General features: G+C 33.6%; 1 protein-coding gene across 10 annotated transcripts in view; it reads left to right on the top strand.

Moving 5' to 3' along the window:
* The window catches only part of LOC141450764 (uncharacterized), an 84,760-nt gene that overhangs the window by 45,051 nt on the left and 23,459 nt on the right, over positions 1–16,250 (top strand). For 3 of the 10 annotated variants that reach the window (XM_074121537.1, XM_074121536.1, XM_074121531.1), the window contains 3 exons: positions 4,280–4,446; positions 6,196–6,328; positions 7,335–7,544. In XM_074121537.1, the coding sequence (XP_073977638.1) occupies positions 4,286–4,446; positions 6,196–6,328; positions 7,335–7,424 (384 nt within the window). In that variant the 5' untranslated portion in view covers positions 4,280–4,285 and the 3' untranslated portion in view covers positions 7,425–7,544. Of the gene's footprint in view, positions 1–4,279; positions 4,447–6,195; positions 6,329–7,334; positions 7,545–8,057; positions 8,130–16,250 lie in introns of all 10 variants that reach the window. The other 7 variants (XM_074121539.1, XM_074121540.1, XM_074121538.1 and 4 more) reach the window with 5 other exon arrangements.

A 16,250-nucleotide genomic window follows, 5' to 3' on the forward strand; every position in this document is an offset into this window, starting at 1 on the left:
ATTATTATATTTTTGGAAACAGTAATGGCAAAATGAATTAATGCGTCTTGAATAAATATTAGTTCCGTTTAGGAAGTGGTCATCACTAATTATTTTCTTAAAATATATTTCTGTAGTTTATCTGATCTATTTATGCAAATGTTAAATGTATTTATGTAATTTATAGGATATATTCCTGTAGTTTTTTTTTTTTTTGTACTTTTTGGACAAAGTGTTTATGTAGATTAGATTGTTCATCACCTTCTAAAACATGCACTCAGTTAGTCGCATTAAATCATGCAGACAAAACATATTCACACGCACATTCATGACACATACATTCATTTATAGAAGTTTATGTTCACATTTTACGTTGTAGCATGTTTATTATTATTTCTTAAGTGAAATTGATGAATTGATATGTATGAATCTTTTGGGCGAAACGATTCTCTAAGTTCCTATCAGTATAAATTTCTTTTAAGTTTTTCAATTTTAGCAAAGTATTACTCTAATATGTATAACGTAAGGAATAACGTTGCCCAGTAGAGGATATGTCACTTTAGAGACAAAAGTGACTTCTGTCATAACTCTTAAATGGTATTTTCTTTGAAAAAAGTTTCATAAGTTTGAAGCCCTTTGTACCAGATCTTAAATATTAATTAATCTTGGTTAATAATAAATAATACAGTATTCTTTATTACATTCTTAATCAAGGTATTATTCTCACAATGTTGTATAATATTGAATAATAATAATAAACCTTTATTTGTTATACAAAATATACATACATAAATCATAAATTATAATATAAGGAAATATTGCATGGCTAATAGCCGTCTGCAGGGTATAATATTGAATATAAAATAGATAAAAATATGCATATTTTTAGGGCAGCTAATTAATAAAGTATTTTACTGCAAGTACTCAATTAAAGGGTCTGCTTTACATCACAATTAAGAATGAACAATTATTCTTGAATAATTTATTTGTTATTAACTGTGAACAATTTTGGTGCCCTCTTTTAACTCTGTGATTTAAATTTTAACAGTAATCGACTCTAAATTTGGCTTTTTCTATTTTCTATGTGATTACTCAGAATAAAGGGCATAATGTAGATAAATCAGAAGAATAATTTGGAATAGAGTTAAAATAATGGGCCTATTTATTTATGAAGATAATGATGTAAAGTACATTTTATGATTATTGCAACAACAACAAATTATGAGTGAACTGGCCAGTATAAGAGTCTGTGAAATCTAATAAATTCTAAAAAAAATATTAATGTAAAGTTAATGCAGTAGAATTACTTAAATGGTATCAAATGAAGTATGAATGAAATGTTGTGTGCTTGCTGATTTGTGTACCTTTTGGCGTTTAATCAACTTTTATACTTTTTAAAACTGCAAGTTTTTAGTTAAGGAGATAGTTAGAATAAAAAGTAAAGTATTGCTTATTTCAGGCAGGCTTTACTTCTCATTACCCAATTAGATGTAGTAGTTGAAAGCGACTAATAAACTTACTTTACTTTAAGGTTCTCATATTAAACATTAAATAAAATCTATATTAATACATTGGGAATCGAATCCACTAACCAACAATACATCTAAGCTTTGCGGGTCTAGCCTATAATCGCCTAACATACTTTACTGTAAATTTCCCATATTAACCATTAAATAAAATCCAAGGCCTAAACCGGGGGAATCGAACCTACTAAACCAACAATACCTATTAGCATTGCGGGTCTAGTCTCTTAACCGCCTTACTTTACTGTAAATTTCCCATATTAACCATTAAATAAAATCCAAGTCCTAGACCGGGGAATCGAACCCACTAAACCAACAATACATCTTAGCTTTGCGGGTCTAGCCTATAACCGGCTAACATACTTTACTGTAAATTTCTTTTATTAACCATTAAATAAAATCCAAGGCCTAGAGACCGGGAATCGAACCCACTAAACCAACAATACATCTTAGCTTTGCGGGTCTAGCCTATAACCGCTCGGTTATCGTGGCGCCTTAATTAGAATATTATAATATATAATTACAAATGTACATTTTTTTAAAGAAACAAAACGTGACTATACCATCAGGTAGTGTTGAAAACAGCCACGTCTAGACGTTTCTAGAGATAATTACTTACCGTACTCTCCTAGAACTTTTAAAAACAAAGAACTCGGGCTGCATTTTATTTAGTTCTAGTGCCAGTTGTATTTACAAAAACAAAAAAAATGTTGCTTGTTACATCTGGGATATGGTTTTTAACATGCGTAAAAATCGTAATCCTTCCCCAACATCCAGGAGGATGATCAGTACACCATCTGGCGAGCGAGAAGGGTTAGCTTGATCAAGCCGGAAGTACATACACCACGACCCTTCCTTCCTCTAAACAAAAAAAAAAATACCCCTTTACTATAGCGTTCGTTGCTCTTTACGAACACCTACTCATGTTCAACCTCCTCTCTTATCCCATACACTAGTTCTGGTTACGCTACTAGCACTTCTAGTATTATTCTCCTGTTAGTATTCAATCTTCTATATCGCTTGGTTAGAGAGAGAGAGAGAGACCATACCCGCATGTGTCTCTTTTAAATCAGTACCCACCACAGATGACATGTCTGCTAGCTTGGCGTGTCTATCCCTTTCATACGAAAATATTACAGATTGCTTGTGTCAGCATCTTGAGGTGTACTCCACCATTACATTCAGTAAATATATTTTTTAGTTAATTGCAAGCCCCCAGGATGGTAGGAGCTAGCAAGGGGGCAATATTTTTCCCAGCTAAGAAGTAAGTGCTGTTTTGATATAAGTAAAGGGGCGCGATGTAACTAAGAATAAATCTCCTCAAATGGTTATGTCAGCCATATTTTAGTTATATTACTTTTTTAACTCTCTGACAAAAATTTTTTTCTTTATAAGATATGATTTCTGTCGCTGCGAGGAAATGCCCTGTAAGGATTTGTCCTTTGTGGCATTACAATCAACAAAGTTCGAGTTTTAAGTAAGTCGCCGGAATTATGGGTGTCGACCTTAGCAGATAAACGGAAATATGATTGATTTTATGATCTTATTCGCTTTATCCGGCTTTTCCCACCCCCAGATCGATTTTCACGCCTTCATCCATCTTCAGAACTAAAGTAATCAGTTTGGTGTAAAGATTTCGATTTAACTTTTCTTTTCTGTCTTACACTAAGACAGAAATCTTAACATCAAACTGTAAACTTTACTCTACCTCTGAAAAATGTTCATCCGTTAGTGGCTCGTCTAAGACCCGTAGGCGGAAGTGGACTAGCCACTTCTTCAGGGATCTTGATCAATCTGTTTTCATCCTCTTTGTTCCTACCATTATCTTGGTTTCAAAAATAATAAAAAAATAAAGACTCTTCAGAAAATAATCGTCCAGAAAATTCACCAGAAAAAGTAATTGAAAAAAAATAGATGGTGGTTATTAGTTTTGTTCTTTAAATTAACTTAAAATAAACTATAAAACTGAACGAAACAAAATCTCAAAACATTACTTTCACTTTTCGACGCATCACTCTTCCTCCTGTCTTATACAATTTAATTCCATTACCAGCAGTCAATGTGGTCCGCTATCTTGGGCTTTACCGTGACAGAAGACTTACACGGAACCCTCATACTCGACTTAAGGAGAACAGAACTCAACAGACGCTTCCGACAACTGAAAAGACTACTCGACAACAGATCAAAACTCACTCTGGACAACAAAAGACTTATTTATGTAAGTATATTAAAACCAGTCTGGGCTTATGGGATCGAACCAAACGCTCAAAACCTCCAAAGTATCTCCAGTCCTTGCAGTCCAAAATTCTTCGCTTTACAATAAACAGCTCCTTTCTACGTCATCAATCAAACCCTTCCCACAGACTTACAACATTCTTTTAGTGAAACACCAGAGGCTGAAATACGCGTTACAGATAGATTCCATCTTAACATTCAATCTTATCACAAGCCACTGGCCTAAACATCTATCTTCCAGAACATTTCCAGGCCAACACTTCTAGGACAGTCTTATGATGACTGGAGTCAATAGAAAGTAAAATTTTATTGGAGTGGTGTTACCGCTGGGTAACCTCTCCACTCTGAGAGTTGTTTATTGTTGTTATTGTTGCTTATAACGCAACAGAATGCGTTGATTGTGACTAAATAAACGATCAAAAAACAGAAACAAAAGAAACTTTAATATTGGAAACGACTTTAATAAATTAATATTTTTTAACAAATGAAATAATTGAAAATATAAAAATTAATTAACCAATTTTTTGGGGTTAATTACACAGCATTTGATGGAGTTGCCCAGGGCGCGAGGAATATCCTCGGACTGTGTAACTGGATGGCGGCCGCTAGAGATACGAGACGACTGGCGGAAGCATATTGAGGAGGCCACATCACTGGGTTATAGAGCCAGGAAAGAAGAAGAAGAAGAAGAAGACACAGCATTTAAACGGTGAACTTAAAAATAATTTTAAACTTTAAAACGTCTATAATAAATTATTTTATTTAACAAATGAAATAATTGAAAATATAAAAATTAATTAACCAATTTTTTTGTTAATTACACAGCATTTAAATGGTGAACTTAAAAATAACTTTAAACTTTTAAATTTAAAACGACTTTAATAAATTATTTTATTTAACAAATGAAATAATTGAAAATATAAAAATTAATTAACCAATTTTTTTGTTAATTACACAGCATTTAAATGGTGAACTTACAAAAAACTTTAAACTTTTAAATTTAAAACGACTTTAATAAATTATTTTATTTAACAAATGAAATAATTGAAAATATAAAAATTAATTAACCAATTTTTTTGTTAATTACACAGCATTTAAATGGTGAACTTAAAAATAACTTTAAACTTTTAAATTTAAAACGACTTTAATAAATTATTTTTTTTTAACAAATGAAAAATTAATTAACCAATTTTTTTGTTTGTTAATTACACAGCATTTAAATGGAGCATTTATAAATTTAAATTCAAAAAACATAAAAGAAAATTAATTTTTATTTAATCAATTTAACCCAAAAACGTTTGAAAATTATATCCATAATTTAGACGCTTGAATGTTTTTTTCTTAAAATAAAGTGGATCGTTTAAATGTAAAACATGCCCTTAAATCTTAGAAACCAATTTCTTATATTTCCTTTGTCTAAACATACGGGATACTGGTTTATTTATTTATTTATTTATTTATTATTTTTTCTTTATTTCTTCGGTCTCCACCCTTTTAAATTATTTGTTTATTTCTAATCAATTTCTGTTCAGATGTGCGCCCTCTCTTCCCCCGCACGCTCTATCTCTCTCTCTCTCAGTATTATCATAAAAGCCTTCAGGCAGATTTCTTCTACTTTTTTATTTTTTGTTCTATTTTGTCTTGTTATTCTGGAACCAAACCCGGGCCGACCTTCTTTTAATAAAAGAAATTCAATAAATTTCAATTCTTCCTCATTTTCTTTTCCTTTTTCTTGTTCCAATATCAGTTGAAACTCGGCCTTCTACTACTTACTTCATTTCCCCCATTCTAGGCTCGTCTTTCGCATTTCTTAATTTCCCTGCCGGCAAGATTTCTTATAAAGACGGTTATATCAAATTTTAATTCGCTATTTCATGATATTTTATATTTTAATATTATCTTTCATTTTTAAAGAATTATTTTAATTTTTTTTTCTTTTGTTTTCATTTAGTACTAGTTTATCTACGTCTTACCACAATCTTAGGCTTCCAGAGTGGCGGATATTGGTGTAGTAGTTATGAAGCATGGCTTTCTAAGTGGAAGATTCTCAGTCCGAATTCTGAGAGTAGTTTTTGTTTTGTTAAAAAAAAAATGTTAATAGAAAGCAATGTGTTTGTACCACCCTTGTCTCCGCGACATCTAATTGGTAGTTGGACGTTAAATCCCCGCCTGAAAAAAAAAAAAAAATAGGAACTTACTTTACTTATATTAGGCGCCACGGTAGCCGAGCGGTTTAAGAGGCGAGACCTGCAAAGCTAATATGCATTGTGGTACTGGGTTCGATTCCCCGGTCTTAGGCTTTGGATTTTATTTAATGGTTAAATGAGGTAAAGTACGTTTGCTAGTCGCCTCCGTCTGCGACACCTAATTGGTAGTTAGACGTTAAGCCCCGCCTGAAAAAATAGGCGATTACTTTACTACTTTACTTTACTTTTACTTATATTACTTATTTTTACAGAATTCCGGAGCGCTTCCTGATGACTCAAATGTCTCATCCAGTCTCCTGTAAGTTATATGAGCCCTTGATTCGAGCCAGGTTTGGATCACGAATGAAATACTACATGGGATGGATGATATACTATAGGGAACTGGTAAGCCCCCACATCTTCTTTTTTTTTTTACTTAATAATATAAGACATCAAAGAAAATGTTCATCAATTGATTGAGCTTTGCTGTTGATGTTGTCATTTTGTGGTCCACCAATAAAGAATTACCAACAGCATCATTTCAGAGAGTTGTAGAAGATGTTATAGTTTTAGAAAAATCTGTTTCTTTTTGTTTTTTTTTATCTTGGATCGGTTTTCTGAGAATAATGTTTCCTGTTTCCGGTTATAGAGGAAGAGAAAACAACTGATCCTGGAGTGAGATGGTATAAAAAGGAAAAGGATTGTTTAGAGTACTTGGAATTAAGGATTCAAAATTGGCGAGGAATCGGTCCAAGTAAAAAACAACAACTCGTCTTTTTTTTGCCAATTTGGATATTACAAATACAAAAATAAAAAACAATATCCAGTAATATATCCAGGCCCTGAAGAAGAAGATAATATATTTGTCGAAACGTTGGCAAAAAAAGACGAGTTGTTGTTTTTTATTTGGACCGATTCCTCGCCAATTTTGAATCCTTAATTGAATAGATTAAGGTCGCGAAATCTATATATTCTTACTTGGAATGTAAAAAAGATTCTAGGATATCAAAGAAATAGTAGAATGATCTTGTTTGTGGGGCTAGAACTATAAGACTCTGATTGAAGAGCCTGAAAATTAAGAAGATTAGTAACCGGAAAGGAATGGTAAAAAGTGATTCTAGAAGAAGACGCGGCCTGCGAGTCTTTTACAAATAAGAACAGCTATAAAGAGTCGAACAGATTTGCAGCGATTACTCTGAATCTTTGCCTATTTGTGCGTACATATATGAATATGTATCGTGTTTCGGTACAAAGAATTTTAAAAGGCGGAAAAGATGCTGAAGCTTAAAACTGGGTATTTCCGTTTTAATACTATTTCGTTTCGTCCTGGAAAATAACTCTTAATTGAAAACCATATCTTTCACAATTTACTTGAATTATTTTCCTTTAAATTATTAATTTTTCTTTGGAGGAGAATCCTGGAGAATATTTGTGGGAGAAAGGGTGCTTCAAATTTTGGAAAAAGGACAAAAAGGATGCTAACCAAAGAGATGCTGGATAGGGGTATATCTTGCTCGCTATTCTGTGTAGATGCGCTCTCCGCTTCCAATGAACGTTGTGCTTCCGCCACTGACGCTAACAGTACTCAATGGTAAACGAACAAAGAACCAGACCGAATTAAGTATGTTTCTAAGATAAGTTTTCATCAAAGTTGGGTCTAGTTTTTTTTTTAAGTTATTTATTTATTTTTTATTTTTTTTTATTTTTTGGTATAATCGTTTTCCATCTTGTTGAAATTATAACGGAAATAAAAACTCTCCTATAATTGGCCCCCCAAAAAATGACTATTAACATTATCGTTTCCTCTTCAGATCATTATCGCTGTATTACATCTGTACAGGCTGATTAAGCTCATAGAACTTAGGCTATCCCCCATAGAACCCTTAATAAAAATTATTCTCCATTATATGCCAGATTTATAGTTAGTTCTATCCAATAACCATTAAAATCAGGCCATTAAAATTTATTCGGAGCTTTATTTTTACGTAATTTATTATCTTTAATAGTTCTTTTCTTTTAAGTTATTAAAGAAATTATTATTGAAAAAGTGATTATAGGTCCTGTAGTGCTGGATAATATCTTTAATTTTATCGGTCTTGGCACGCATTTTTATTGTACTCTCAACCTGTTTCAGTTATTCATTCATCGTCAGAGGTAGATTACTAAGTTTGGGGCAGAAATTTATGTTCCCGTCTCGCGCTATAAGGTAGGTTACATGTGTATCATTAAAAATTAATTAAATTAAAAACTAAAGATGTTAATGAACCGTAAAACATATTTTTTTTTTTAATAATGTAATAACATCAATGTGTACCTAGTACTCGTTCAAGGGTTCTGTACATTTAGTTGCATGTGCATCGTACGCCCTTCTTGTAAGACGCAACTTCCGCTTCGGAACCCTTAAACAATTAATTAATTAATTTTTATTTAATTATTTTTACAAAAAGTGTAGGGTATAGAGGGGGGTACATTTTGTACAGAATTTACATTTTCTGTTACAGAGTGCACAGAATCTGTATTATTTAACCTTTTTATTTTTGATTTCTACAACTTTTAAGTATCTGAACAGAGATCTATATCAATAAACAGTTGGTACTTTACATACATAACTATATATTCTTTTTAATTTAACAGTTTTGTGTCAAATGTTAATATCTGCCCCCACTGGTCGGGGTAGCTTTGAACACAATATAAAATAGAAAGAGATGATATTACTTTACTCTGAATCTGCCTTCTATCGGTTATTTCTCTCACTACTACAATACTGAACCTCTGAAATCTAGTTAAAAAAATCAAGAATGACTTAGTTCGTGATGTTGTACCCGAAGTGGTGATGGGTTTAGGAAAATTAGGAACAAAATATTCGGTTTGTTGTGCTTCTTAATGTAGTAGGTTCGGATCACTTTCTCCTTCTCTGCGAATAAACCAACAAAATAGTCACAAACTTGCAGAGGTCGGTAGGGCGGCACATTTTAACTGGTGATGTAGAAATGGGGCCCCCTCTACTTCCATAAAAGAGAAATATAATATCCAACACTTTTTGCAAGCTTTTAGACTTTTTGTAAATACTAGATTTCAAAAATACGAATTCCAAATGGTAATATGGACTAACAATAAGTTAAGTAAAGTAATCACCTATTTTCCCGGTGGGGCTTAACCTCCAACTACCAATTAGGAGTCGTAGACGGAGGCGACTAGCAAACATACTTTACTGTAAATTTCTTTTATTAACCATTAAATAAAACCCAAGGCCTAAGACCGGGAATCGAAGCCACTAACCAACAATACATCTTAGCTTTGCGGGTCTAGTCTCTTGCCGCCTAACATACTTTACTGTAAATTTCTCATATTAACCATTAAATAAAATGCAAGGCCTGAGACCGGGAATCGAATCTAGTATTACAATGCATATTAGCTTCGCAGGTCTAGTCTCTTACCGCCTAACACACTACTATAAAGTTTTCATATTAACCATTAAATAAAATCCAAAAACCTAGACCGGGAATCGAATCCACTAAACCAACAATACATCTTAGCTTTGCAAGTCTCGCCTCTAACCGCTCGACCGTGGCGCCTGACTAACAATACTTCACACCTTGTCCCCACTACAATCTTCACAATACACTTCCCAAAGCTGCAACAAAAAATTATTTTACTTCCACCTTACAAAATTAAAACATTCCTCCAATTCTAGACTTTACAAAACAATGGAAAACGAAGCGGAAACTCGTGCCAATTATACAACAGGTCTACCACAACATTCTGGAGAATACCAATCATAAATGTTTTAAATATTTGGCGAGAAAATCTCCTTTCCCCTACTACCAATTTTTGGTTGTTGTGAGTTCATTAAAAAAGTCTCGAAAGATTTTACCAACTTTATGGGAACTTTTTTGACCCCTAGATTTATGGTGGGCATGCAACAGAAGCATTTTTTGGTAGCCCTCCTCCCAGAGTAGGACGTATTCAGTGGCTTGCATAAACTATTCCCTCTTTTTTCCCTAATTTACTTGAAATTGACTACTACATGCATTACTGGAGACCATAATAAATGGAGCGTAAAATGTTGCTAGTATTCATATGAATTGTTATAAAAAGTACTAAGGGTTCAAAAAAACTATATGCAAAAGATAGGGGTAGGACAATACCTAGAAAGGGTGAATGAGTTTAATTCTCTTTTTCTCCTATTTAATCATTTAGATCAATAGTGACTGCATTGTTGGCTGAACTTTGTTCATTATTATTTTGTAATTCATGGTGGTGATAATTGAAGTGAGGAACATGTGCAAAGCTTTGGCTCTGTGTGACGTAATAATACGTCATTGCTAGTGGTAGGGGGAGATTCATGTTATAGCCTGCACCCTTCACCAAAATACAATTTAATTTGAATGTGAATTGAAATGGTAAAAAAGGAAAAAAAGTTTGTCCTGATGGGTATCCTTAACCATTTCTTCTCAAAATGTGATCTAAACAATAATCGTGGATGCATAACGTTTTTGCTTTTCAAGTATCACGCAACGAAATCCCTCACCCGAATCCATATAAAGCTTACTTTGGGATGAAAGTCAGACGAAACTGGTCAGAATAAAATCCAAGGTACGTTTTAAAATCAAAGCATGTTCATCGTGTGGCCAGGGCCGGATTTTCCTGTAGGCTAACTAGGCTTCAGCCTAGGGCCTCAAGATCCAAGAGGAGCCTACATTCAAATTGTTAGCAAAATTAAAATTACACTATTCTAAAAACAGAGAACACTAAAGCACTGTTTTAGTGATGTATTTTTATTATCTGTCATGTAATTAACAAACTCAAAAAATGGGAGGTGAAAGGGCCTCCTCATAAGTGGAATAGCCTTAGGGCCTCTTTTCATCTAAATCCGGCCTTGCGTGTGGCCCTACTTATAGAAGCCTAACTCCTCTCCCATTCGATGTACAGCGTCGAGACCCCCAAAAAAAGTACATCTACATGAAATACTGAATCGAATGATACCTCATTCATGAAAATCGACTCGCGCGTTTAAGCGCTACGTTGTTTACAAAAAGGTAACAACAAGAACATTTTTCTGAAAATGCCGGTTTTTGGTCCATTTTCAGCTATGTATTTTTCTCAAAATCTATTAGAACTGGGTTGTTACAAAAAAAAAAAATTACAGTTATAAAGGAGGGTTTGCCCTATATTATAAAGAAAATTTGGGAATTTTATCTTTTGTAGAAAAAGAGAAAAAAATTGTCAAAGTTGGGTGTTTTTTAAACGTTACACTTTTTCGTGTAGTTTTTGACGATCAACCCTTATACAACTGTCCTGCCGGACAGTTTTAACACAACTTCAACTACGGGACCCTTAAACAAGAACTAGGTTTCATTAATTTTTATTTCATTATATTTTTTACAAAAATTGTCAAAGATAGACGCATATCGTTTTGAAAAGAGATTCATACAGAAGATCTAAGATACGAATGGACCCTTAAAAATATAACAAAGTGAGCTTTAGGAGCTTATAGTGAACTTTATATTCTTATTGTTTATTTATCGGAACTCACTTGTTTAAATTGAGTGTTCTCATTGGTTGAAAAAAAAAAAGTAGGAAGAAGTTAATTATAGTTCAATAGAAAGTAATTAAAGTAGATCTTTGTCTGTATGCCTGTATAATATGTTTTGTATACAATAAATAGTAAAGTATCTATGAAACAATTAGACTATGTGAGCTCGTCATAGGGAAGCGACTCTGATGACCCCGCAATCTCTCCCCTGTTCAGGGGGGACAACGTTTCTTCATTGTTCCACAATTACTGATTTCCTTCCATTTATATTTGAGTTAATTTCCGGATAAAGAGGGAGACAGAGGACTTTTTTTTTTATTTTTAAAGGGAGTGCCCCACAAAATAGTTGGGTTTTGTTTATTATTATCGTAGACAAGTCAAAGGGCCCAGAAAGGTGTGGGTGAATTTATGTTTCTAAAAAGTTTGGTGAGGATGTCGGTCTGTGAGTGCGTTCACATATAGAGAAAGAGACAAATTGAGCTTATCACAGAGGTTCTCTTTTTTTTTTATAAAATCAGCCACTCGTGACACCCCATCCTATACTTTTCACTGATATTACCTTTTCTATTCCTTGTTTACTATGCCATATTTAATGCACGTAGTTTAGTTACCTGGGTGCTTTTACACAGTCCACTGATTTCCAACGTTTAGTCAGTGTAATCACATAAAAGTCGAGTACGTATAAAGTTTACTGGGCTGTGATAAGGGGGCAGGGGGTGGCAGAGAACAAGTTACATTTAGAGAGCTGATCGTCTGCCGTAAGGTGACCCAATGAACTCTCTTCTATTTTATTACTTTCAATTTTTTTTGTTTTTAATTTCTTTTACCGCATTTTATTCTCTCCTGTATCTTAAACAAATCTAAAGCTACAGACTTTCAAGTTCTTTGAAATTGAAGAGCTTGGTGCAAAAAGGAGTTATCTACATTTTTTTCAGAAAATGTGTTTAGTGGTGCCCCCTATTGTATGTTCAATTCTACATCTTTTGGTGCATAAACGAGTCTTGCTTATTACTTATTCTCTAACCTAGAGGTTAGATTTGGAGCAAAAATGAGAGTTTTCTACTTGCAGATAACTTTCTTTTGCTCCAAACAGAAAAGATGACGCCATCAATCAAACAAAAATTTTTATTAGCTTTATTTAATGTTTATATTAGGTAGATTATTATTATTATTATTTTTTTTTTTTATGATTTAAGGCGCGTCAACATCTAAGGTTATTGGCGCCCGGAGCTTTTTTCAGTGCACTGCCAGCCTCCGGACAGTGTTCTCTCGTTACAGACAACACTGTCCATCACCGGACAGTGAGCTGTAAGAAGCTCCTAGGAAGAGAAAATCTAAGGGTCAGCTGCTGGATTCGAACCCGGGACCTCCGCGTGGGAGTCCAGTATGCTAACCTCATAGCTAATCCCTTCCCTTGGTAGATATTATTATTTTTCTTTTTGACAGGCATAATAATATATCTAACATTCGCTTCGACAAGACACAAAAAGCCACTTAAAAGCTCAAAAACAAGAAATCTGTTGATTATAAAGTACTTAATATTTATTCAAGTTTTACTGAAAATTAGTGATTTTGGTGCAAAAAAAAAAAAGAAGAGTTTTAGCTGCAAAATAACTTTTGTTTATAGCAAACTTTAAAAAAATGTGCTAGAAAGTTCAAATTGGAGCCCCAAATGACCCCATCACAATATATTAACCTAATCCTTACAGCAGACACAAAAAATAAGGAATACATCTTAAAGCATATTTAGTTTTTTTGTCTCTACTAAAAATTAAAAAAAAAAAAAAAAAAAAAACTGTAGATAACTCCTTTTTGTGCACCAAGCTCTTCAATTTTTCTTTGAAAGCTCGTGTGCGGGGGGGCTGATCAGAAATCCCTGATGAGTAATAAAAGCCCCTCCAAAGTCCAGGTAGACCACACAAGTTCTACAAGTATGAGGAGAAAATCCACAATTTTGTAAGGCTGAACAGTTTACGAAGCACGAATTGTTCGCAATTCCTTCATGGGCCAAATTCGATTCCCTAATATAATTCTCCGTCGTTTTTTTTCTTAAATATGTCGGGAAAATTTCTGATTTTATTTATTTATTTATTTTCAAAATGTATTTAAATATAATTTAATTTTTGCATCTCCTTTCTCTTATTAATAAATGTTTCGTTAAATTAATTCAAAAACTGACACACTAACAAAACTTTAATTTCATCCGTTTTGAATTGCAAAAAAGTATCTATTTCATTAACAGTATTAAATTAATTATTAGAATGAGCAAAATATTTAAAAATTTAGTGATACAGTATGGAACAGCAGACACATGTTTTATTAATCTCTTAAGATTTGTGATTAGATATTAAAAACAGTTACATAATTTGGTTGCATCTTTATTAAAGTTTAAGTGCAACCATAGCTTAAAGATTATCTTAAATGTTATTAGAGTAGAAATAAATAATTAATTGCAGCTTGTTCTTTCTTTTTTTCTTTAATTATATGTTAAAGTAATCTACAAGCATTCTAATTGGTCTAGGTTATTGCCAATTTCTTATTTCACTAATTGCCTACTAATAAGCTAAAAACAGGTGAACAGATTTCTTTGTTATGAGCCATTGATTTGATTTAAAGGTCCTGTCTTGAAATTATAGATTATTTTTTTATTGGAATAGAAATAGAAATACTTGAACTTGGACTTCTTACTAAGATTAAGATTCTAATAGGGCCTACGCTGTTGCGACCTCCCTTTGGATCTATTGTGGCTCCCCTCACTCTAGAGCTCGCCCTCCAGACCCTGTCCGTTTAATCAGACTCTTAATTCTGGAGAGCGCTCTCTTGAGTAAAGCTCACACAGGCCTTGGTTTTTTTCCCCTCCTCGAGAAGCAACATCTTTACTTACTAGCAATATGCAGATTTTTTGGCCCAAAAGGATTTCCTTAGCGATCTCCTACGGAGTTGGGTTTCTCTCTAAGTTGCAGAATTCTTATCTGTACTTCCGTCAGCCAATAACCCGTCTTTATCTATACCTTAGATCTCGATGGCCATCAGCACTCCGTCTTGGTAATGATGATCTCAAAATCCCTTTCGTTATAAGACCTTGGTAAAACTCGTTTCTTAAAATTTCATTCCTCTACCGCAGCTCATCCTGATCCTCTAATCGAACCCCTACCTTCTTCCAAATTACCAGGCAATCCTTCGAGGAGATTGAAGAGAAGATGGCCTCTCGTGAGGAGAGCAGTATAGTAATATTCACGTTAATGGAGTGCCTTCACCGATCATATTCACGGTATTAACCGAACGTACCAGCAGTTTGACTTCCGTTGTCTTCAGTACGTACTCCTTCATACTCTTCATTGTCCCGATGATTGTCAATCACATTTGCGATTCCTTAACCAGTATTATTCGTCTACCTTCCCTAAACCTGCCATCTACTTCCTGTTCAAAAAAGAGATCAATCCTTTTCCACTAATGATTTCGAACGTTTAAACTGATACTCTCTTGTACTGTTCCTGTGTTCTACTTCTAAGATGACTCCATTCGATTTGGACCATGCTCTTTCTTTTCTACTCTGTAGCCTTCCATCAAATTCCTCACCAAATAGCTCTCATTAACTCGTAACTCTGCAATAGTTACCCTGATCAGTAGTTATCAGTTAAACTAAGAGTAGATATCGTTTATCTTCGCAAAAACCCATTCGACCAAACTTCTTCTTTATCTCCTGGGAAAGCATAGTTGGAAGAAAATTTAGGCGAAATGCAGCTTCTACAGGATGTAGTATAGAGAGCTGGAAAAGTTTTGAGGCTGAAATCTCCTTATTGTGATTCTAGTTTTCAAAATTCTAGTGACCAATCACACAATAAAGAAACAAACGAAAAATACTGATTTTGTTCGTAATGGCACACATGTTTTTGTATACACTCTATCCGGAATTCAGGCTTTCATCTATCACCAGAGGTTGCTTCAGTTTGGTGAAGAGAATTCAACTTCAATATAAGTTTTTCCGTCTTACACTTCACTTTGCTGATTAATTAGAAACTTTTTGGCAGATTGTTGTTACTCTCCTGCAAAATTTTGCTGATCATTCGAGATCCTGCAAAAAAAAGGACAAAATCATATTTATAAAGAAGGCAATAACTGAAGATAATAACTGGGTTCCCCCCCCCCCAAAAAAAAAGCGCGCGCATTGTTTCTTTTTTCTCTGGTTTTCCTTCTTCCTCAGCTGATTCTCAACAACTTTCCGCTCTAACCTTTCAGTGGACCCTCCCAACATGAGATATGTCCAAAAGAAAAACGCAAAATCGAGGACTAAAAGAGAAAGTAGACAAATAAAAAGAATAGAACAAAAATAGAAGATGATAAAATAATATATAATATAAACAAACAATTACTAAGAAATAGAACAACTAGGAGACAAAACAACTTAAGGGGGGTTCTATTTAAAAAATAATTCCTTCGCTTATTATTTTTTTTTTTTTGCGAGCCTCAGATCGTGGACGTTATTGTCGAGTCTGCGTAATTCCTAAGGAGAAAGAAATGCTAAGTTTCAACATTATAGTGACCTAAGGAGGATTATAAACATCTGTTTTGCTCCACAACAATCAGACCAGATATAGTCAAGCAGGTTTCTTTTTTTTAGTTTGGTTATCAAATTCCCAACCTGGTCTACTAACTTGTAACTTGCAAATGAGTCATTTCATCTGCTGGAATAGCTCCCAGTTATTACAATTTTTTTTCCAGCTAATTATAAACATTCTACTGTTTAGCTAATAGCGCTGATTAACGTAATTTTCTTTCTCCCCAATTCTC

The sequence above is a fragment of the Rhodnius prolixus genome, unplaced genomic scaffold (genome assembly GCF_049639745.1).
Source record: "Rhodnius prolixus isolate KJV_2025 unplaced genomic scaffold, Rpr scaffold_8, whole genome shotgun sequence".
Taxonomy (NCBI): domain Eukaryota; kingdom Metazoa; phylum Arthropoda; class Insecta; order Hemiptera; family Reduviidae; genus Rhodnius; species Rhodnius prolixus.